Source organism: Sciurus vulgaris, assembly GCF_902686455.1.
Source record: "Sciurus vulgaris genome assembly, chromosome: 4".
Classification (NCBI taxonomy): domain Eukaryota; kingdom Metazoa; phylum Chordata; class Mammalia; order Rodentia; family Sciuridae; genus Sciurus; species Sciurus vulgaris.
Genome location: NC_136464.1, coordinates 36,374,519 through 36,395,803, shown reverse-complemented (window position 1 = coordinate 36,395,803; position 21,285 = coordinate 36,374,519). Strand labels below are relative to the sequence as shown.

Sequence of the window (21,285 nt, the reverse complement as noted above, 5' to 3'; positions counted from 1 at the left end):
GAATTTACTCAAGACAGTAAGGAACTTTTGGTAAAGAAGGGGTTAATATGATAGCTCAGTTGCAGCCTGGGAATCGTAGTTCAATGGCAGTGCTTGGCCAGGGAGGCGCTATTGGCCTCCCAAGAAGCCCTGTGTCTCCCATTCCATACATCCTATCAGAGAGGCTTATCCAGCAGTGGCTAACCCTACAGATGTCAGAGTACCAAAACCTGGGTTAGATCCCAGCCCCACTTCTAAGCAGTAACAGGACCCTAAGCAAGCCTCCTAAACTCCTGAGTGTCCGTGTTCTTTTCTGTAACTACAGGGGAATAATAGTATATATATATGTATCCCATGGGATTGTTATGAGGACTAAGTAAGTTAATATACATAAAGTGCTTTAGAATGGCAGCTGGCACTGAATGGGCATTGGATAAGTGTCAGCTTTCATTATCATTGCCTTCCCCCCGGGCCAAAGAATATTCTCTCAGATCAGAACAGGTAAAAATCCCTCTCCTGAATCACCATAGTTTTCACTGTCCTTTAAGAAATTATCTATAACTGTTTGTCTAAATTGTCTTCTGGTCATTTCTCTTTAAAATCTTGGAGTTGAGTTTGGGTGACGGGCTGGGAAAAAGGCAAGTGGTATTGGCTAGCAGTCCTGGCACATCACCATGGTGAGCACCCTTGGTTTTGTTTGCCCAGGGTCCATTCTCTCTGTTCCTGGCAGTGGCACCAAAACTTCCTTTGGGAACCATCCCTCTTCCATCCTGGGCCCTCTTGGTGGGAATGCCAGTCGAGGTACCTGCTTTCCCATGGCAAATGCTTGGGCGCCTGACACAAGCTCAGCCATGAGATGTTCTCCTTTGGGAAGGAACATGAAGGTAAGAACTGGCTGAACTGGACTCACCTGAGAACATTGTACTCCTGCCACCAGGTCCCCAGGCCTCACAAGTGCCTCCATTTCTAAAGCCTGCTTAGTCAGCCCTTCCTTGGTGTCATTCAATCTCCATGGCAATAGGTTCTTTTATATTTAGGTTGGCAGAGTCAATGTCACTGGCTACCAGATTCCTAAGTGACCCTACTTCCAAATAACCTTCAGGGTCTGGCCCTTTGCTCACTTCCCTCGTCCCTCTTCCCACATAATTCTGGTGGAACTAACAGTACTTGAGTGCTTTCTTTGTGACATGCCCTCCACCTGCATTATCATTAATCCTAATATCAATGTGTGAAAATGGTATTAATTACTACTTTACCAAGGTGAAAAACGAGGCACAGAAGAGCTAAGTAATTTGCCCTATGCCGCACAGCTAGTAAATAATAGAAATAGTATTTCAACAGGGCTAGTGCTGCCTTCAGTCAGTAAATAAAATTTATTGGAATTTATATCATTTCCCTGCCATTTCACAGACTTCTGTGGTGGGTGAAGATCCTTAGCATCTTCTAATGAAGTTTTCTTTCTTTCCCTCCCTCCCTTTCTCCCTCCCTCCTTTCCTTCCTTCCTTCTTTTTGATTATAAACCAATTGTAACAGTTTTTATCACTACCATACTCATATATGCACATCCACAAAGAGAGGAAACAAAGGCTTAGAAGACAATTGTTATCCTGGTGGGAAAAATACACTTCAATTTTGCACTTAAAACCATCTCATTTTAAAAATTCTGCTTATACCCACTAGATTGATTTCCCAACCAACTATTTCATCTCACTTTCAGCTTCAAAAACTCTGCTTTATTGAGAAAGCTGCTTAAAATGACACCAGTTTGCTTGTCCAAGTGTTTGCAAAAGGAGGCAGGGCCAGGCTTGATCTTTTAAGGCTCCTAATAATGATTTGTTTACTTGCACAATGTGTGTTTCCTAGGCCACACCAGCCTGAGGGGAAAACTGGGATCATACCCACGGCACAGGCTGTTCCTCTTTCTTTGCTTTCATTGGCTCTTCCAGAACTGTCAGCACACACAGCCCCCCCAGGACCCCCTTCCAGTCTTCCTGAGGATGGCCAGGGAACATTGCACACGTGCTCCCAAACATCCCACCATGTCCCTTATTTTTCTTCTCTTTTGCTCTGACTTTCTGTTAGGATCATTTGCCAATTCCTCTGATGTCTGCAGGGCTGTCACTGCTGCTTGGGCCACCAAGGCTGAGCTGCTCATGGAGAAACATCCAGTGACTGGTGATGTCTGAGCCTCAGGTTAGATAAGGACACTTGGTCTCACCTGTCTATAGTAGCTCCTGGGGTCACCACCGTGGGTCGTTCTGCATAGTCCCCACAGGCAAAGGTGCCACAACTAGAGAGAACCCACCTCTTGTTACAGGGATCCTAGGCTGGTTCCTTTTACTCCCCTCTAACTTAGACATGTTCAAGATCAGTGGGCTGAAAAGAATCTTCGCCCTATATTCACAACCACATTTTCTATCTCCAGCTTTGGGCTTTGTTGTGGGGCCAAGCACGGGTGCTGTTACTCTCACCTAAAGTGGAGAGTTCTTTCTTTCCCAGGAGGCATCTTGGTTCCTTCATATGGCCAGTCTCTTGATGTTGCCAGTCTGTCATCCTGCCCAGAAGTGCCTACTCCCGAGAGTGAATATAGACTCCCGCTAACCTCATTTCTATTTGAGAGTTTTGCTTCCCAAGTACCAGGAGTCACATGTTCAGAATTCAAGTTAGAATGGTGAGGGGGCTGGTGGTGCTGGTGGTGCTGGTGAACCTTTCCCAGGTATCAGACCCCATCCTGGGCCCTTCAGATACACTATCTTACTTAATTCTTCCAAACACTGTATGTCTTCCGAACTGTCACTATCCTCACTTTACAGAGGAGAAAATTGTGGCTTAGGAAAATTGAATAGGTCCACGGTCACACGCCTGGCAAGTGCAGAGCCAGTCCTGGAAGCTACTCAGCTCCTCCTCTACGGCTTGAACTGGGCCTTGAGCCTGCCTCAGCCAGGCCTCCCAACTTCCCTGGGCTTCTTCCAGCTCTGCTGTCATCCTGTCTACGCCCCTTTCCCCAGGGCGGCCACTGCAACCTACAGGTAGGTTGCCAACCTGAACTGAAGGCCTCCAAGTTGATGGAAACTTCTAGACTTTCACCCTCTTACTTCCCACGCCCTCAGAACGCTCCCTGGGGCTTCCCAGAGGGACAGATGGGAGGTGTTGTCAGCAGTAGAGTCTTCTCCAGAAGCCAACCCCAGACCTCCCCGGCCTTCGGTGAAGCAATTGCCCTCTAACTCCTTCCTCACACTCAGTTCTGCAGCCTGTTCCCAGGAAGGCCACCAGCATCCTGCCTTACATGGTTAAAATTTTGCCTGATCTTGGTGGGTGTTTTAATTGAATAAAGCATTCAATTCTGGGTTTTAAATGCCATAGAAAAAGAACAAGTTACTGTCTTTTCAGAATGCCCATTGTAATTTGTCCTTAGAGTCCCCCTCCTCCCCAATGATCCTTTTTCCACTTGAATGGACAAACTGAACTGCCAGATAAATACAGCTGCAAAGTGAGGAGTATGGGTATGGTTTCTTTCCCTCATTCATTGCCCTCCCGGCTTTCCCAAGTCAAAAATGAAAACTGCTTGACTGTGTCTACACAAGCACAAGTCAAGGGCTTCAGATACATTTAAAAGTAAAACATAGGGCTGGGGATATAGCTCAATTGGTAGGGTGCTTGCCTTTCAAACACAAGGCCCTGGGTTCAATCCTCAGTACCACAAAGAAAAAGTGAAACATAAAGAGTGAATGATCTCATTTGACTACACTAATCGGTATTACCAAGCATCTGCCATTGTTTTATGCAGGATGGTGGCTCTACCACTAAGCATTATGTGATCTCTCAGTCCCTCAGTTTCCCCATATGTAATATGCAGGGATTAGATCCAAGGTCTCAGAGGTCCCCAGGCATTCTTGGGGTCTTTGTTTTCTAGTTACAAAATATCATTTAAAACTCTGACAATCAAAGGGGTGACAATGTGAATAAAACCCCCCTCCATAAAATATTCACTGTGTAATAATCTTGTGGAACAAGTTTCCAATGTGCACTTGAAGCGGGGTTCAATTTACCAAAAGTCTGATTCAAGGCTGATTTTTAGGTGACACTTTTACTGTTTAAAGTGAGGTGTGCCCACAGCTAACAGTTTCTAAAATCACTGTCATATATTCATTCCTCCACAGAGCCCTTGATGGTGAAACAGTAGTAGAGTTCATTTTTAAATCATGACTTCTTTTGGGCTGAGGATGAGGATTTTCTTTTCTTTTTCTCCATTAAAAAAAAAAAAAAAAATGTTTACAACCCTCCCTCTCTCCCAGATGACTTAGTGATAAAAACCTACTGATCCTTTTGAAATACACGCCAGATGCCTTCAGTACCCTGCCTAGAGCTCTGCAAAGGCCTCCTGTTGCTCCCAGATCATGGGGAAGCCTTCGCAGGTGCCATGCCCTCCACCTGAAGTGTTCTCATCACCCCCTTTCATTCTTCCTTACCTGGGAACTTGGTTCAATCATTGCTTCTTCAGGGAATGATCCCCTGACTTCCCTGACTAGTCAGGTCCCTTTATCATAACCTGGAGGTGCTGTTTCAATGGCTTTGGATGGGCACGTGGTTACTAGGAATAGACTGAGGTGCTACTGTTGGCATTTTCAGGTCTGCTTGTCGCCCACTGTGTGCACAATGCTCTCCAGGCCCTGGGTTCCCAGCAAGGTCTCTACCTTAATGGAGCTTTCAGACCTCTGAGGCAAACAGACAGAGAACAGACATGCCTCACTGCCCAGCCCTCAGAGCACACAGAGTTAAAGGAGGGACTGGAGGGTGGAATGGTCACACATCACACTCTGGTAAGGATGAGCTTATGCCATAATCACACATTTGCTCAAACAATCCTTTTAAAACTTCCAGTGTAACAAGCAGGAGGAGAAAGGGCCATGGCCTGAAGTCTGCCTTCAGCAAGTGAGAGGACCTGGGGACTGTTTTCCTCCTCTTCCTCCATCCTGAGGGTTTTCCACCCTCTCTGACTAGACTATCCCACCCTAGGTCAGAACCTTTTAATTTTTGCTCCTTTAAATGAATTTCCATTTCCAAGGGTGCATCCTCCTTGCCATTATGTACACCAGTAATATAGTCCATCATTTTCATAATAATTATGGGATGTCTGTCCTACCACCCTCATGTACAGACAGAGGAATAGATTCAACTGTTCCCTTGTCTGTAAAATCAGCTAGTCCCCAGGAGAACTGGGACCTCAGAGCCAGGGCTCTGGTTCTGAGTCCAGCGTTTCCCCCACCGTATCACAGCCTCCTGGGTTGAGCCAGGCCTTTTTCAAAGCCCCAGGAAGCCAAAGTTGGCTGCCTCCTGCTGGCAGGGAGCTCCTTCCAGGCCTCTGATGCTACTGCCAAAGAAGGGAGGGTGCGAGAAGTGAGGAGGGTGGATTATACGCGGAGGCAGGCTATGCTTCTCTTTCCCACCCTCATGGTGGAAGGAGGGAATGGATTACGCTTGGGGGGGGGGGTAGGGAGGGATTATGAAAATCAATAATTCATGACAGTTGATCCGTGTCAGAAAAGTATTTACTCACATTCATCTCCCGAAAGTCACATTCTCCATGTGTTCAAATTTGTCTTTCAACAGTGCCACCAACCAGGTGGACTCAGCAAGAAATGTCAAGGTTTTAGCCCAATGCTGCTGCGGAGAGTTTCATTTAACTTCATTTTTCCAGCCAGGGCTGGCTCTGAAGCTAGTTTTTCTTACTAGGTTGTTTGCTACATGAAAAGCCAATTCCCAGAGGTTCCCGAGATTGCCGACATCCTATGCAAGATGACTGCTCCCACCCACTCGCCCACCCACCCACTAATAAGACATAATGCCGTCCTATTTTTGGTAACAATTAAAGGGCCTCCCGGTGAAAGCAGAAAGCTGTTTATTTTCTGTTACATCACTTCGCTTTGCCTTCGAAGGCTGGTCTGTGCTCAGTGTTTTCTGGTGATGCAAGTCGGCTCTCTTCCTCCAGCAGTTGGATCGCTCCCATCTCGCAGCACCTCTCAGGTCTCTTCCCCCCGAGCAGTGCACTGCTCGAGCCAGGAGCAGCTCACGAATCAGCCGCAGGTCCCTGTTGGGAAAAGCAGAGATACAGAGGCAGAGGAAAAGGGTGGACTCCTATGTGACCTGTTCTTAGAGCAAGACAATCACCAGCTGAATTCCAGAAGCCCTGTTCATGTGTGGGGATATTTTTTCGACTGCATGGAATCAGAAAGAAGCAAAAGGATGGGAAATGCCTGCATCCCCCTGAAAAGAATTGCTTATTTCCTATGTCTCTTATCTGCGCTTTTGCTGACTGAGGGGAAGAAACCAGCCAAGCCAAAATGCCCTGCTGTGTGCACTTGTACCAAAGATAACGCTTTATGTGAGAATGCCAGATCCATTCCGCGCACCGTTCCTCCTGATGTTATCTCATTGTAAGGCCCGTAAGCATTTTGATATCTAATTTACGATCTTAAAATTCCAGCCAGTATATTTGGGGCTTTGTATGTATTGGTAGAAGGGCATGGAGAGAGAGGTTCCTCCTGCATGCTTGGCCATTTGACAGTGCTAACATTTTGCTGCATTTCAAATTTTTGATTTTTATTAGCTGCTACTGGACATGCTTAGATCTCCTCCCCCCAAATCCCTGAACATTAATATGAGAAACCTGTAGCAGATTCAGCTCTCTTACTTTAGCTGGGAAGGAACAGTATCATACTTCATAAAATAGTGTCAAAATAGTGCCTGTTATGCTAAACTGGATTAACATGAGGTTTGTTCTGTGTGTGTGTGTGTGTGTGTGTCTCTTTGTGTGTGTCTGTGTTTTTGTGTTTTGTTTTCTTTCAGATCCTTTGTGAGATCTGGTTTTACTGAAATCTCAGAAGGGAGTTTTTTATTCACACCATCGCTGCAGCTCTTGTGAGAAATATTTATATCATGACTATTTTTAATATGGCATATATTTGGATAAGCCTTCTAGTAAAATGAACTCTATATTAATTTTGTTGAATGTGATGATATTTCTGAAAAGGAAGAGAATGTCAGTAAAGTGACAGGTAGATAGGTTTGTTTGCAACTTCACACCAATAGTGCAGGTTGATTCTTGCAATGGTAAATTTGCTAACCTGTAATGCTGTCTACTTTAATGTCTATTTATGAAGTTGCTGGAATGTTACAACAAGGATCCCAATTCCAGTCCACTATTTTACTTTCATTTTTAACTTGGGAACTTTGGTTATTTTGCCCTGGAGTTGTTGCATTTGTCAATACAGAGCCCAGCATACCATATGCGCTCAAGATGTTGTCTCCCGGGGATCTGGGGCAGGCTGCTACTCTGTATGATTTACCATGTGGGGAAAAAAAAAAAAAACTTGATTCTTTCTAGGTAATTCCTTAAAACATCCATTCTTGAGAGACTGCTTTCTAATCTCATCTAATTTATAACTAGTCTCCCTAAAAGTAGGGAAAGAAAATATTAATGTAGGATAGTGCAAAAGATTATTCTTTGCTATATGTTTTGAGTTGGTCACAAGGGAGCCACATATTCAGCCTATGCCTGAAAATATTCAAAAAAATAATATTTGACTAAGAAATCAGATCTCTTCACAGGCATAATGTAACATGTATAATTTGTTCTGATGTGTAACGTTTGGCAATTGGAGTTCTAGTTCTTAGAGCAGTATCACGAGGGGGGTCAAGAGGTCTCCTGGTGCGCAGGTATCAGGCAACAGACTTGAGTTGGTAACTAGGTGGTTACAAGGGAGAATTAGTCAATTGTCGATCCACTGAGTTTGTGGTATTTTAACTGCATGATTTGGGACCCAAGGTTTTTGCTTTTGTGAATGTGGGGGGGCGGTGGTGGTGCTGTTTGTTTTCTTGCTTTACTTGGGTACTTTGGCTGTTGGAGATTAGGTATATACAGGAAAACAGCACAGCACTGAATTGAAGAGCCCTGTGTTTAAATCTCACCCCACCACTCAAAAGACATGTAGTCTTTTGCAAATCATGAACTCTCACTGAGCCTCAGTTTCTTTATCTGTAAAATGGAGATAATAACACATACTTTGAAGGGTTGTTACCAGAGATAAGTAAGATTCAAGTAGATAGAACTCTTAGCATAGGGCATGGCAAATGTTTACATGTTTTATAAATGGTAGAGTTTTTAAATTTTACATAAAACTAAAGAGCTAAAGGTCACTCAATCTATTGTTTTGTCTCAATGAAATCCCCAAACTGGTTTGACCATTTCATTGAATTTACAAACTTGATCAGGTGTTCTTACATTATGTAACAAGATTGGCTAATGTCCTTTCCCTGGCTAATGTCTTTGAGTGATTAACAATTGAGTAAATTATTCCTTAAGGGTTTATCTGTTTGATTGATGGCCGAACAGTGTGCTTAGGGGAAATGTTCACATATCAAACAAATCCAAAAAGATAGACTCTTTAGGACAGAAAATCTCTAATGCTGAGGTCCTTCCATAAGAGAAGAATTCACTGGGTCTGAGAAAGTGATAAATTGTGCTTATGTTGCTCAGCGGTTGAGTAAACACATGGCTCATTTAAAAAGCATCTTTTTGATGTACTAAGGCATCTCCCGCACCTTACTGAGAAGTCTCAGTCACACAGCTTCTCACACTCTGACATACTAGGTGGACATTAGTGGTGACACAGAAAGCCTGGATGGACCAGCCTCATCAGCTACCACATCTCTACTTTGTTTTTGTCGGGGGAGTCCAGTCACCACAACCACAGATGCTGGACAGTGTTATAGAAATAGTTACCGGCTGCTGCAGGGTAATGTGATTACACACATTTAGAATCACAGAGGGAAGCCAAGTCACTGGTTTTAAATAGCCCATACTGAGTGTGTGCCATGCCCCTCTGTCCCATGCTCTGAGTTCCTATGGAACATTCCAGCCCTTATTTCTAAAAGCAGTTCAGGTTTCAGAAATAACAAAAGGGCGAGTAATCTTGCCCTGTACGTCCTCAGTTAACTCGCATTGGCTAACCTCAGCGTGGTAGACGTGTGTCATGCTGATCTTGGGCAGAACTCTCTGGGGTCAAAGTTTGTTTCTAGCGTTGGCTGGTGGGGTCTAAGGACTGTGTTCTCCATCCTTCCCACCCAGTGTTCTCTGCTTCATCCTGCCCTTAAGGTAGGAAAGCTCATTTTCACTGAGTAGGCAATAAATGTGAGCTGTACCATGCTCATAACATGGTCTGCATAGTGTGAATGCATAGTTCATAGTGGGACAGGACTGTCAGAGTCCTGAAGACCCCTCATGGGCTGTCAACCTGCCATTGGAACATGGAGACTAGGGGCCACCAGATGAGTCCTAGATCCCATCAGCCATTGCTTGGGCTCAGCAATGAATTCTAAAGGCTTTTGTGACCATGGATCGCCGCCTGGACCCATCATACCTTGTAAAGAGATAAACTTCAGAATCAGTTCTGCTTCATGAATGTTCAAAGGCTGTTGATTTCTTACTCTTTTGGAAAAGAAAAAGAAATACCCCATTTCTATCACCCACCTTAATAATCTGATCATTTTGTTATGGCTCTAAATGCTTTTCCAGACCTTCTGTAGAAGGCATAATGAGAAGTACTTTTTGAAATGTTGACCTTGGATATTAAGGAAAACAGACCTCAAGTTCCTCGCAGTATTTGGGGAAAAATCCTGGTAGGCCTTGTTCTCCTGTGTTAGAGAACAAGGAAAAAAACCCCACACTGAAGAAAACAGAGAAAGAATAAAATGATCCAATAAAAACTCATCAGATTAATTTTACAAAACTGCTTTTTAAAATCTCATTTATGGTTTAAAAAAACCCTTTCCCAAGCAAATGCAATTTTATTCATGTTTTTCAGATGGCCAGTTTTGAAACATAACCAATGAAATGATTATGCATTCGAGTTTGCTCTTAGAGAAAGAGTGGTACTTTTAGTGAATGCAATTTAGAGAAATGTGTTTTCACACATTACAGCCCTGTTCCTTCTCAACCACAGGCTGAAATCCCCAATGAAGCAGGCTCATGACAGAAGTAAGATTCAAATTTACGAGGCTAAAATGTGGCCACGTTTTCATTTGTTTATAACAGATTTTAATGAAGTAAGCCCCTGCAACCCCTAAGAGGGTTCTATTTGCAGGAAGCAAATTCCAGGATTAGTTTTACTATCACATTTTTTTTTTAAAATCTGTAGAAATTCAATATGGATATGGTCAGAAAGAAATTCTGTTTATTCTAATGAGATTTGATCTTGTTTGAAACACAGAATTAATCTTTCTAAGGGGAAAATAGCATTGTTTAAAAAAGCTAATTCACAATGAACACATAAGAAATTAAAAACTAAAATAAAAAAGCCAACATCATGAACAAGAGAAATAATGAGTCCATCTTCACTTAGGCTTTAATTATTTTATCCTTCAAGATATTTCTTGATTAGAGAAAAATATCCTTGATCTCTCTTTCCTTCATAGCAACTGCTATCTTTTTCTATTCCTTTTGTATTGCAAGTGTAAGAAAAATTTGGTGATCTTCAATGACCACTCAAGCCAGGCTTAACACCTATGAGGGTATTAGAGGAATTATTAGTTGGTTTATATATAGATGAGCATGTTTGCGTTTGTGCCCAGCTGAGGCCTTCACAATGGTGGATTGAAAAAGAAAATTTCAGTCCTGTAGGCTATTTTGTCTATGTGTTGCCCAATAATCCATAGATCTGATTAACTTTTTTTTTTTTATTAAGTATTAGGGATTGAACCCAAGGATGCTCTATCACTGAGCCACATCCCTAGTCCCTTTTTAATTTTAATTTTATTTTATATGTTGAGACAGGGCCTTGCTAAATTGCCTAGACGGGCCTCAAACTTGCTAGCCTCCTGCCTCAGCATCCTGAGTCGCTGGGATACAGGTGTATGTTAGCACTCCTGGCTGATTTTTAACTTTTTAATAAACTAATTTATGTAACTGTGTGAACTAGCTCTGCACAAGGAATGTTTTCTCTGACAGCATGTTTCATCCTTACTGTTAGTGAGGCAAGAAACCTAATAGTCCCCTGGCCCTTCTCCCTCATTGTCCTCTTCTAACTGAACAAGTTCCCTCCCACACAGCATGAGAATCTGCCTACTCCTCTTTGCCCTGGCGCCTAGAGGCATTCAGTCCCCCTCATCCTTGTGCTTTTGGTTCTCACCCCAGCCATCTCCATTAACATTATCTTCTAATTCATTCATGGCTCTTGTGCTTGGAAGTTTTTAATGGTTCCCTGGGAACAGGGAGAGTCTGAATACAGGAGTTAATGTTAATAGCATTTGGCTCCATCATATCTGTCCAGAGTTAATCACTCCCAACATCTACACTGAACTCCACCTGCCATGCAGGCAGGCTCCATTCATCTTTATCAGACTGAAGTATCTCATTCTGTGACCTGTTTTTTCAGATTCTGAAGACTTCACTGATGTCTCTGTACTCTCTGCCACTTATTGGAGCTATCTGTGCCTGTAACTGTCCCATGTCTATCATGCAGTATCCTCAATAGGTCTTGGTCCTAGTGATATAACTAGACATTATAGGCCCAGACACGGCATCCTATGTATTCCTACCTAATTTCACATAGACTGGCAGGGTAGAGGTCTCAAAGTGAACTGTAAGCAGATATTTTCTGACCCCAAACTTCTTCAGCAGAGATTTCCAGAACTTCAAAGGCAAAGCATCCAGTCTTTCCTTAAGACCCACTGCTCGAATCTCTTTATCTACCCCAACTTCACATTTAGCCTTCTCTGTTCTACGTTTGGCCCTGGAGGCTGACTGTAGCCTCTCTCCTGAAAAAAGTGAATGTTCCCTTTATCTTGTCCAATGGGACATCCAAAAGGAAATACTAGTTAAACCTCAAGATGAAAAAAATGTATTAACACAAAGATAATTTCCTTGTTGACTTATTTGCATCTGCTTAGTTAAGTGTTTATTTACTGTGTATAACATGAAGGCAAAGCCTCCCACTGTAGCAAACACATTTTGGGGTTCTCCTGTGCAGCCAGTACAGTGTTGGGCTGTGTGAGGAACACAAAAGCCAGTGACACACTGTCGCACCCTACACTGCTATGGCAGCTCCAAGCTGGTGTTGATTCCTAAAAAAGGTAAATTATATTTTGCCTTTATTTGATGACCTGTGTTCAGAATGATATTCAGTGGATCGGCAGTGATGGTGATGCTTGCCAGTCGTTGATGCTGTGGCTAATATGGGTTACAGAGCAATTGCAGGGGCTTTCTGACATCAGCATGGCTGTCCTAGGGGAGTTAGCAATGTGGCAAGTGGCAAGGAACATGCAGGCTTTGTGGTCAGATAAAGACGGGATCCAGTCTCCACTCTGCTGCTTACTAGTTGTACGTCTTGGGGCAAGTTTAGTCAGGTTTTAATATCCACATGTACAAAGTGGCGAATAACCATAGTACCTATTACACAGAATTATGGCAAGGATCAGATGAAGCAATACATGAATGCTATAGTTCCTATAGCTCAGTAAACATTAGTGTTCATTATAGTAGCTGAAAATCACTTTAATTTGAGCTCCATAACATAAGATTAGTGTCTGACTGTATAATCTGGGTTTGCCTGTAATCCCAGCTTTAAAGTTTTGTGATTCTACACACTGGTCTCATAAGAACCAGTTAAAAAAAAAAAAATCTTTCCTTCTAATATTTCCCAGAGGAAATGTCAGCTATTTACCTTTTTTTTTTTTTTTAATGTAACCCCTTCCTTTCCTCCTCATGAATAAAATAAGTGTCACTGCATTTTGTAAAACATGTCAGATTTTGTTGAAAATAATTCATAATGTCAGATGAGTGGTCCTCTGTAGGATGGAAAGAGGCCTGGGTTTAAAAATCCAGTTTGGACACTAATGGACTGTACAACCTTGGGTAGGTCACAAAATATCCTTGGACCTCAGGTTTTATATCCTTAAAAGACCGTAGATAGAATAAATTATGGTTCTCAAGCTCAAATGCTAGATGAAGAAGGAAGCAGTTGGGTATGAGACAATAAGGAGTGATGGGGAAACCAAAGAAGATATGTCATAACTAAAAATGACACCTAGGTTCAACTGATTATTGAGGATAAGAATATAGGTATGGGCCCATTATCTTCCTACTTTTCAGGGGAAGGAAGAAATTTGGAAACAGATTTTCAAACAGGATAAAGACCAAACAGAACATCAGTTGGCATTTGGGGAACTTCACATTCAATTATATCTAAAGATCTCTTGCTATCTTAAAATTCTTTTGTATTATATTTTATTCTACAAAGAGGGATACTTTGATATTATATGGAAAATAGCCTTGTTAAAGAACTGGACAAAAATATTATATCAATTCTAACAAACTATTAAATTAGATTGGTAACTGAAAGAGCCTCATAACATAGAATTGACTGTTTAAAAGTTATTGTTAGCTGGCCAGGCACGGTGGTGCATGCCTGTAATTCCAACAGCTGGGGAGGCTGAGGCAGGAGGATCACAAGTTCAAAGCCAGCCTCAGCAGCTTAGTGAGGACCCAACAACTCAGCAAGACCCTATCTCTACAAAAAAGAGATGGGGATGTAGCTCAGTAGTTAAGTACTCCTGGGTTCAATTCCTGGTACCAAAAAAAAAAAAAAAATTATTGTTAACTGAGCCTGGTGGCACACACCTGTAATCCCAGCAACTCAGGAGGCTGAGGCAGAAGGATTGCAAGTTTGAGACTAGCCTCAGCAACTTAGCAAGACCTTGTCTCGAAATAAAATAAAAAGGACTGAAGTTGTGGCTCAGTGGTAGAGGGCCTATGGACTCAATTCTCAGTAATCAATAAAGGAAAATAAGTTATTGTTAAAATAATAATGAAGTCCCCAATTTTCTATAGTCCAAAGGAACCCTACAGACCCTTTCTATGGTCGCTGATGATAAAACAATGTTTCAGTATCTGTCTCTTGGGACTGGGATTGGAAAGGGATTGTTTGGCCCATTTACATAGCAAGATGGCAGGTGTTTGCCAGAATAAATACAATTAAAAAGAAATAAATCTCTAAAACTACAACCTAAAATGTATATATGCAAGCAACCCTTGATACAGAGAATTCCTTGTGAAGAGCCATAGAGTCTTCCCAGCTGTGCTTCCATGACTAAGATTTTTGGGCCCTTATTTGAGTATCATCTCTGTGGCTAATTTATAAGCCTTGAAGTCAGATCAGGCAAGGTTTGGTTACAGGAATAGGTCACTTTTGTATTGTCCAGTGCTAAGCATTTTATGCATTTCATTTTTTAAAAATTTCATCATGATAAACTTTTGAGTGTGTACTATCTCCATTTTACAAATGAAGCCCTGAGTCTAGAAGGGTCAGGTTACCTCCTCTATGTCACCTCTTTAGTAAGTAGCAGAGATAGAGTTGAAACTATGGTCCTCAATTTTAACCACTTCTGTTTACTTCCTCCTGAATGCAAATCAGAGGGCTTGACTTTGCATAGTTTTGTTCCCCAAATCAAATCCCCTCTCAAAGGGTCAACCTTTGCCATTAACAAGGGTATTCAGGGGAATGTGTCCTGATTCCTGGACACAATGACTGAAAAGAAGTTTCAAAAGCCCTTTGAAAGAGTGGCAGAGTTGCTGGCTGGAACATCTAGTTTCCCTAGGTTTCAGCTCTCATTTGTATGTGTAAGCTCTGGTCTCCTTGCTTAAAAAGAGAGAGACAGACAGACAGAAGAGAAAAGAGCAAAAGAAAAAGAGCTTGTTTACTTTAAAGTTACACCTTAGACCAATGTTCTCTAAACTTGTCCAGGAGAACAGCTGTCCTGAAAGCACAGAGTTCTGCGCTCAAATTAATTAGGGAGACTGCACTTTCAGTCCCTGCGTGGCTATTCACAATGTGCTTAGGCATAGAAAAAAATCTCTGGAATTATCTAAAAATAACTTTTTAACTTTTTTATGGAGGGTAACTTTTCTTACCCTCCATAGGATATTGGTTCTATGGAAGATACTCTGGAAATATATACATGTGATATTCATTTTATTTATTAGCTTAATTATTTAATACCTCACCTTGACCTAGAAAGGCTGGATAGCCAAGCTTAGGCTGGTAGAAAGAATCCCATCCTAATGCAGATATTAAACCACCTGTCTCCAAATAAGGAGCAACTTGAAGCGTTTTGTTACAGTGGATTCATTGAGTGATATCTGGGAGTTGGGCCTCACCACCAGGCTATCCACTTGTTTAAGTTCCTTGGCACACAGCTCTTCCACAGGAACCTTTTACCAGACACTCTATCTTTTGGAGGAAGTAGATGATCATGTATCACTCATTCCACAGGAAAAAAAAAAAAAAACCTCCAAGCTTAAATGTAGACTCTCACCATCTTTATCTGAAGGAAGCTTCTTTGCAGCTACTTTGTAAGTAGCTAACCCAGTGTTTCCCAGGTATGATCTATGGAATATTTGTTTGTGTACAGCTCAATGAGTAAAGGGTCCCATTATCAATAAGATGGGGAACATGCATATTTAATTCCCTCGTGAAGAGTCTCAAGGACACAAAAGACTTGCATACTTAAGAACCCTGATTAACTTATTTAACACACTCTTCCTAAATGTATCCACCATTTTTTCTGCATATGAACCTCTGTCCCCCTTGAAGATCTTGTATTCCAGGGAATTCATTCTGGGAAATACTGAGCAAGGATGATCTGGATTTGCAGCAGATACTTGGCTGAGCTGAGGGGCCTGCAATGAGGAACATGGCTCTCTTATGGCTGCTAACTAGTCCTGGTGAGAAAACCATGTCTAAGCCTAGGATCCAGCTCTGCCACTTACAAGCTTCAAATTACTTTACATGTCTCACCTTGATTTTCTTTATGGCTTAAGTAAAGATTAAAAAACCTACATTATAGTATTCTTTTGAGGATTAAAATGAGATGTCAAACTGCTAAAGATGAGACCTGGCACAGAATAGGCTTTAGATAAGATGTAAGTCCTTTCTCTTTGATGTCTCAGGACAAGAGCTAGAGGGTGATTTTGTAAAGTCATGGGGAATTTGAGTGTTGGTGTGTTATGCCAACTCCTAGAAAGAGTTTTGAATTGTCTTAAGAATAGATAATGTTCTATGAAACAAAGGGATGGGTCCATACCACAGATAATTCTGCAAATCTGAAACCTAACTGCTAATCCTGGCCCAACACTGACAAAAGAAATGACCTTGGTCAAGTCACCTAACCTCTGCTGACCTTCTGTTTACTCTTCTGTGAAAAAGATAATTTAAACTACATCTCTCTCAAGTATCTACCTCTTAGATTTATGTGCAGCCAAATTAAGGTTAATTCCAATCAATCCAGATTGAAGAGGTGGCAGTCTGCTTAAGGATCAGCCAAATTATACTGAAAATTTTTTGTCAAGGATGCGAGTCAAAAATAACTGTCAAATAATGTACTCGTATGATGCTTCCCATTTTAGTGCTTTCCCGTCTTAAAAGCATATTTTAAAATATTCAAATGTAAATTACTCACATGCCACATGCACTCAGAATATGTGCATTTAACTAAAGTGAATCATCAGCCTATTATTAATTATCTTTCAGCCAAGCCTATTCTTTTGGATAAAGGAGAATATTAGTAACAACCAGAGGGTCTGAATCATTTAAGCAAGGCCAGTGCTAAACAAGCCAACAGGCTCCTCTGAGTGTGCCCCATATCTTCCCACAGTGGTAAACTGTACATTTTGTGCTCTTTCATTTACATATACACATACATATACCCAGACCCATGGACTTGGGTGTGTGCACACTCTCGCTTGTGCATATTCATGTTTATACACACTGCCAGTGGAAGCCAAATACCCTGGATAATGTCCATCAAAGTCTTCTTGATCAAGTGATGACATCACTGGGCCTCAGTTTCAAGGTGACACAACTAAGATCTTTTGCTAGCTCTAACGGCTCTGCCAAGCGCTGATATTTTACATCTATGCTCTTTGCTTGTCTCCCTTCACAGAAGCACTAGAGACATACTCATGTACATTATTGACCAGAATTTGTAGACTCATCCAGGAAGTCTTTTTGTAATTATAATTCCCATTTTAATCCCCAATGGAATAGATTCACCTACTAAATGTTAACATAAAAGAAGTAGCAGTTACAAGCTTCGCTGTCCAATTCTCTGTTCCACATCCAATCCACGCAGTCTGCAAGTGACAACAAGGTGTTGACTGTCCACTCTTTTCTTCTTCATCCAGAGTAGTCTTCATGGAGGGAGGGTTGAGGGGTTAGGAGAGAATCCCCTAAATCTTCTTCCCTCCATAGCCAGGAGAACCTGCTCTAGGTGCAAGATGGGATACAGGCTCTTCGTGGGCCAATGGCAATTCTGATGCTAGTCAAGATGTTGCAGGTGAATGGAGAGGGTCTGAAGAAGTCTCACTGGAGCCAGACAGCCTGGCACAGGGCCACATGAGCAGCCTGGTTTGAGACTATGGGAGATTTTTCTCAGCAGGGATCGCAGTCTCACCACTCAGCCATCTGCAGAACAGGCTCCTTGCCCCCATCGGGAAACCCCATGCCGCCCTCCCGTGAATGAAGCCAGCAAGGATCGAAGCCTAGACTCATATATGTCTAGAACGAAAGGGAACTCAGAAATCATCTAGTCTCCCTGGCTCATTTTACAACATAAAGAGAAGTGGCAAGCTCAAGGCCACAAGAAGTGAGAAGCCAAGGCAAGAAAACTCAGGGGTCCATCAGGCTTGGCCTGACCCATGTGCCTGCCCACTCCCTGCACTCTTATGGAGCTTGTCTTTGGTCTCACCTGCACTTGGGGCAGCCTTGGCCTTGAGCCCTGTAACCAGATCCTCCTTAGACCCCCTACTCCTCATTCACCTCTTTGCTGCTGATCCCAGGCTCCCTCTGAACTCCAAGCTCCACCCAAACCTTGCAGCCAGCTTTTCTCTTCCCTTTTAAAATAGATCCTGCTGGTCCTGACTTTCATGTAACCAGGAACCCCCTGACGCCCTTATGGGCTTGCTGCTAAGGTGTCATTATTGATGAAGAGAGGCAAGTCACCCCAACAGGACATGGGACATAGGGAGCTGGAAGGAATAACTGGAGTTTGGGGTTAACAGACATTTTACAAGTTGTATCTGCTATTCACAACATAATGTCAATGATAAAGTTAGGAAAGCTTTTTTCAAAATTCCTATCATCAACAGGAAACTTTAAAACTATTATTCTAGACTGTGAAGTAATAGTAAGTACTTGCCTAGCATGTGTGAGTTCCTGGGTTCCTTCCATCTCCAGAACTGGGGAAAAAAAAAAAAAAGGAAAGAAAGAAAGAAAGAAATAGAAAAAAAATGATAATATTAAATGTTGGTGAGGATGTGGTCAGATAGGCATTTCCATACTCAAGAATTGAGCATGTAATTTGATAAAGTTAGCAATAAAGAACTGAAGACTTAAAAAAATCTCTAATTGTGTTACTTTTAGAAATCTATCTTGAGTTTATCCTAAGGAAATAGAGATAGGAAAAATATTTTTATTTGAGGATGGTTATGGTAGTGTTATGATAGTGAACATTGGAATCAGCAATAAAAAAGTTAAATCATGGTACATTCATAATCCAAAACTACTAAAGGTTTATCTATTAAAAAAACTCCATTATTGAGACATTATTCATGATATAAATAAGCAAATATAAAGGACCCAAAATAATATGAAAATTATCTCAACTTGGACAGAAGACGTAGCTCGGTGGAAGATCACTTGCTTAACATGCATGAGGCCCTGAGTTCTATCCCCAGTACCACACACACACACACACACACACACACACACACACACACACAAATCAACTTTACAAATATACACATGTGTGTACTGTATATATATTATGTACATGCATCAATGCCTGTGGGTAGTATGATAATGATGCTCTTTATTTTACTGTTTAAATTTTTCTGTATTTTCCAGAATTTCTACAATGAGCTTATATTATTCATAAATAATACACCAAACTGCAATCAAGGTTTTTTAATGTTTTTACTTACAAAATATAGATTGAGATGATGTGACTTGGGACTTTGATGTGACTTTGGGACCACTCATATTGATTAATTTCTTTCAAAAAGGAATAGTTATTTAATTATGTGTCTTGAATTCATATGAGCTGAGCAGTGTTGTGACTGTTAACCACATGGGGACATGACGTCATTATGTGACCTGGGCCCTATGCTGAAAGGCCGGCCACCCAGTATGTGAAAAGGGTACTGGACTAGGGGCCTGGGGATACATGACCTTGAGCAAAGCCCTTAGTAGCCCTCTGGCTTCAGCTTTCTCCTGTCAAACAGCCAACACTGACTCTGCCACTTTCAGAGTTGTTCCAAAGCCCAGGGAGGAGACTATAGGACAGCACTAACCATCATTTAGAGATGACCTAGTGTCTGCCTGGAGTCAATAGTTGATATAGATAGTCTTTCTAAATTCCCTCCCGAAAAGGAAACATACATGTTTGAAGAAGACAAAAATCCTCCCCACTTTTCCCTCAGCCCTGTTTCTTTACTGAATTCAAAAGTGCATAGCCCTTGCCAGGAAAATTCAGATAGGTCAAAGCACATCCCTGTGTCTACCTACACCAAAATTCTGGGGGAAAATGCCAGGCTTCTTCCCTTCCTAAGAAAAGAAGAAGTAGCAGAGGCTTCACATGTTCCCATGAAACCAAAGCAGAGGACAAACTCTACTTGATCTCTGCATAAACATGGGAGGTCTCTTGACAAGTCTATTGGGTCCAGATCTCTGATCTCTGCTTAGGGTTACAAGGTCATTCAGACTATGCATTGGTCCCTACAAGCCCCTCTGTGACGCTGCGGTTGTGAGTACAGTTATCCATCAGACCTGCATGATCGCAGACTCTTGATCTGTGTGGTTATGGGAACAAGAAAACCCGCAGCACCTCCATGTCCCAAAGCAACGGCTGCAGTCAGACTGCTGCAAGGAGCCTGGGCCCCCTCTGCCACCACAGGCAAAGCGGGGGAGGTATTTAAGTGACCTCAAAAGCTTACCATATGCACCCTGGCTGCATATGTCACCTGGGGAACTTTTAAATAGCCTGGGCCACACTCCAGGTGCAGAATTTAACCAGAATCCTTGTGTCAGTATTTTTAAAGCTCCCCAGGTGATTTCAAGTGCAACAGAGAATGAGAAACTCTGGTTTAAGATCTAAAACAGTTCTAGGCATCTCCCTGTCACTAGCACCCTTCCCTTTGTGAGATCTCCTCCTCAGCCCATCTCTTTGAAGTGTTCCTTGAACGCACTTCTTTCCCACTGTGAATCTAACTCAGCCCAAGGCATCCTTTCTCCTTCAGCTTCTCTGCAGGCTGGCTCCATTTTTAGTTTGCCTCATCTCCAAGAAAGATACCATGCAGCCTGTTAAAAAAAAAAAAAAAAAAAAATTAATTAAAAAAAGAAAGGTACCATATTAGCCCAACTCACCTCTGGGCCATTGGATACTGCCTGACCTAGGGATTGTCTACTCAGGTGCAAGAGCTGAGTCTCTCTTGCCCTAATAATCCTTTGGAAGGAATGGAGGTCATATCATAGAGAACAGAGCCACCTGTGTCTGCCCCAGGTCTGCTGTGTGTGAACATGGGGTGGGACTAGGATAGGGACTAGGTGGGAATCAATAGGAATTACGATACTTGAGTATATCTGGTTCAATCACAAATCATAATCAAACATATTTCCTGGAATCTATAAAAAGTTAAGGATTGGCATTTTATCTTTTTATAGAACATGATATTATGAGTCTTTTCAAGTATATGTAGGATAACAAAATGGATAGCTTGCTCAATTATATTTGGAATGCCTGTGTAATTTTACACATTCTTATCCATAGAAACTACCATTGAATTTAGAATTAAAGAACTATGATATCTTAGAGGGATTGTTTTTAGCTTTTATAAGAACTTTTAAAATTAAAATATAATCTACATAAAGAAAAGCATTTATATATATAGATATATCTCAAGTGTACTTCTCATTGATTTGTAACCAGTACCCAAGTCAAGAAAGCAAACATTATCATTACCCCAAAGACACCAATGATGCTCTTCCAGTTACCACTGGCCTCCAAGTATAAACACTGTCTTGACTTCTACCAGCATAGTTTAATTTTACTAGTTTTTGTTCTGTATATAAGTGCAATCAAGAACAATGAACTTTATTGTCTTCTGGCTTCTTTCCTTCAAAAGTTCACCCATTTTTTAATTTTATTTTTGCATATAGTTGTAGTTTAAGCCAGAGGTTTTAGTTAGAAATCTAGATC

The 21,285-nt window shown here is 41.7% G+C and overlaps 1 protein-coding gene across 1 annotated transcript in view; it reads left to right on the top strand.

Moving 5' to 3' along the window:
• The first annotated feature begins 5,644 nt into the window (after positions 1-5,644).
• Positions 5,645-21,285, top strand: part of LGI1 (leucine rich glioma inactivated 1) — a 33,090-nt gene continuing 17,449 nt past the window's right edge. Inside the window, exons 1-2 of the mRNA XM_079138534.1 lie at positions 5,645-6,413; positions 6,826-6,897. Of these exons, the coding sequence (XP_078994660.1) occupies positions 5,725-6,413; positions 6,826-6,897 (761 nt within the window). The 5' untranslated portion in view covers positions 5,645-5,724. The remainder of the gene's footprint in view (positions 6,414-6,825; positions 6,898-21,285) is intronic.